This window comes from Wasmannia auropunctata, unplaced genomic scaffold, assembly GCF_000956235.1.
Source record: "Wasmannia auropunctata unplaced genomic scaffold, wasmannia.A_1.0 LD335407.1, whole genome shotgun sequence".
Taxonomy (NCBI): Eukaryota; Metazoa; Arthropoda; class Insecta; order Hymenoptera; family Formicidae; genus Wasmannia; species Wasmannia auropunctata.
Genome location: NW_012027483.1, coordinates 22,692 through 24,841, shown reverse-complemented (window position 1 = coordinate 24,841; position 2,150 = coordinate 22,692). Strand labels below are relative to the sequence as shown.

The window sequence follows — 2,150 nt, the reverse complement described above, 5'->3', positions numbered from 1 at the left end:
ATTTAACAGATGATTTTCCGTTACTTAATGCACGTAATTCTTCAGATACAGCTTCCATCATAGCTAGAATACATATATTAAAATATGTAAAAAGGTGTATTTTATGATAGTATATACATCTTTATGATAGTATATACTTCACTGTTAGTTTGTTATTTTATATAGTTATGTATAAGAAATGTATGTACACATATACAAGGTGTTATGTATATATTTATACTGTTACACACACAATGTGCAAAATCCGATCGTCAACCTCCCTATGGTGGCACATCCCTATGGCACATCGAGTAATGCCGATCATACATGAGAAAAATACAAGAGTTACTTCAAAATGCTGTAACTTTGTGAAAAAAATATCCTAACGACTTGTTTTTTTTTTTTCAAATTATAGAGAAAGGTTCAAACTTTATGACGCTGCAAACCGCATCCCCGAGAAAAATTTCAGCAAGTCCGTACATTTCGTCAAACTTTGCAATTTTCAGTATGGCAAACATGCTCTCAGATTTAAAAGTTTACCGTAACAGGAGTGCATGAAATTTAAAATCGACAGTTCCTTAAAGTAGAGATTTTAAACTTTTATTTAAAAAAAAGTTCATCATCCTACGATGGTTTTTCGCGGAGTTATCGTTAGCCAAAGTTGACCAATTTTTGCCCAAAATTTTTCTATTCCATAATTTTTTTGAGCAGTGTATATATATTTTTTCTTTTTCATTTGTGTGTGTATGTATGTAAACATATATTTATGTATTTATCTTTATTAGTATACAGTTATACTATATTAGTTATACAGTTCATATAATATTCTATCATTATATTATATCATAATATCGTTAAATACATATAAGATAAATTACTTTTAATTGAGCTTTTTGTAGCGCAATAGACCGTTCCATAAGAACTTCCAAAAAGTCCTGCTATTGACGAAATTGCCACAACATGACCGTGATTTTTTTCTATCATATTTGGCAAGAATGCTCGTAATGTCTGGAAATAGTATTCCTTTGTAAACAACGAATAAAAGTTTAGTTAAGTACATGCTCGTCCAAATCATACGGTATATATTTAAATTACAAGCGGCAAGCAAATACAGTTACATTTATTTTTTTAAATTTGTTATATTACGAGATATCAACATGTGTTTTATGAGAAAACCCAAATATCTTCCCGATTTTAACATATCATTTTGATGATAAATGCTTAAAAAAATTAAATTCTTCCAAAGAAGCATTTTTCCTTTTAACACGCGTAAGAATTCATTTGTAAAAACTTGTCTTTTATTTTAATCTACATTATCTACAATATCTCTACAATGTCATATATATATTCAAAGCAAAAATTCATCTATCCGTTTCTTCGACAGATTATATTACTTGCCCAATAATGCGCTTTCAGGTTGACGTCTATAACTCGTTCAATATCGTCGAAGCTTTGATTTAGTAACAATTTAGCAATTCCTACACCGGCGTTGTTGATCAAGATAGTAACATCACCCACTTCTTTTTTTACTTTCTCCGCTACCCGGAAGACTTCTTCCCTATCTGCTACATTACATCTGTCAAACCCGATTAAACTTTAATCCATACTGATAATTTTACTTTATAGTTTACAAGTATTGTAGTTGTGCACATGTTAATTATATATTTGAATACTTTTTTCATTTTATCTGAATCTTGTAAAAAAAACAGTATTAATTTACCGATATGCATGTACAGAATCTAGTCCCATTTTTTTAATATCGTCCATTGTCTGGTTGGTATTTTCTTCATTCTTATCCCAACATACCACTGTTGCCCCTAACAAAGCGTAGCCAATCGCTAATTCTTTTCCAATGCCATGACCTGCACCTGTTACCTATGATAGTACATATAAAATATAAGTTAGATTATAATTATTGAAAATTACAATTCACAAATTTTTACTTTTAAAAATAGTATCAATGTTATATTTTCTAGCTGAATTTTCATGTTTATGCTTTTAAAAGTCGATGTTATATTTTCTAGTTGAATTTTCATGTTTATGCTATAAAAAGAAGTAACAAAATTGCTTGATAAAATACACATGAAAATTATTATATCATCAAATATAGAGTCTTCTATCTAGAGACAATCAGTTCAAAGTCCTAAAAACAAGTTTTTCTATCGACTAAC

General features: G+C 29.2%; 1 protein-coding gene across 1 annotated transcript in view; it reads right to left on the bottom strand.

Annotated features, from left to right (window-relative positions):
* Positions 1 to 3: 3 nt before the first annotated feature.
* The window catches only part of LOC105457011 (short-chain dehydrogenase/reductase family 16C member 6-like), a gene marked incomplete at its 3' end in the record, with an annotated part of 5,941 nt that continues 3,794 nt past the window's right edge, over positions 4 to 2,150 (bottom strand). Inside the window, exons 3-6 of the mRNA XM_011701408.1 lie at positions 1,700 to 1,854; positions 1,378 to 1,555; positions 858 to 987; positions 4 to 63 (exon numbers count right to left, since the gene is read on the bottom strand). Coding sequence (XP_011699710.1) covers positions 4 to 63; positions 858 to 987; positions 1,378 to 1,555; positions 1,700 to 1,854 — 523 coding nt within the window. The remainder of the gene's footprint in view (positions 64 to 857; positions 988 to 1,377; positions 1,556 to 1,699; positions 1,855 to 2,150) is intronic.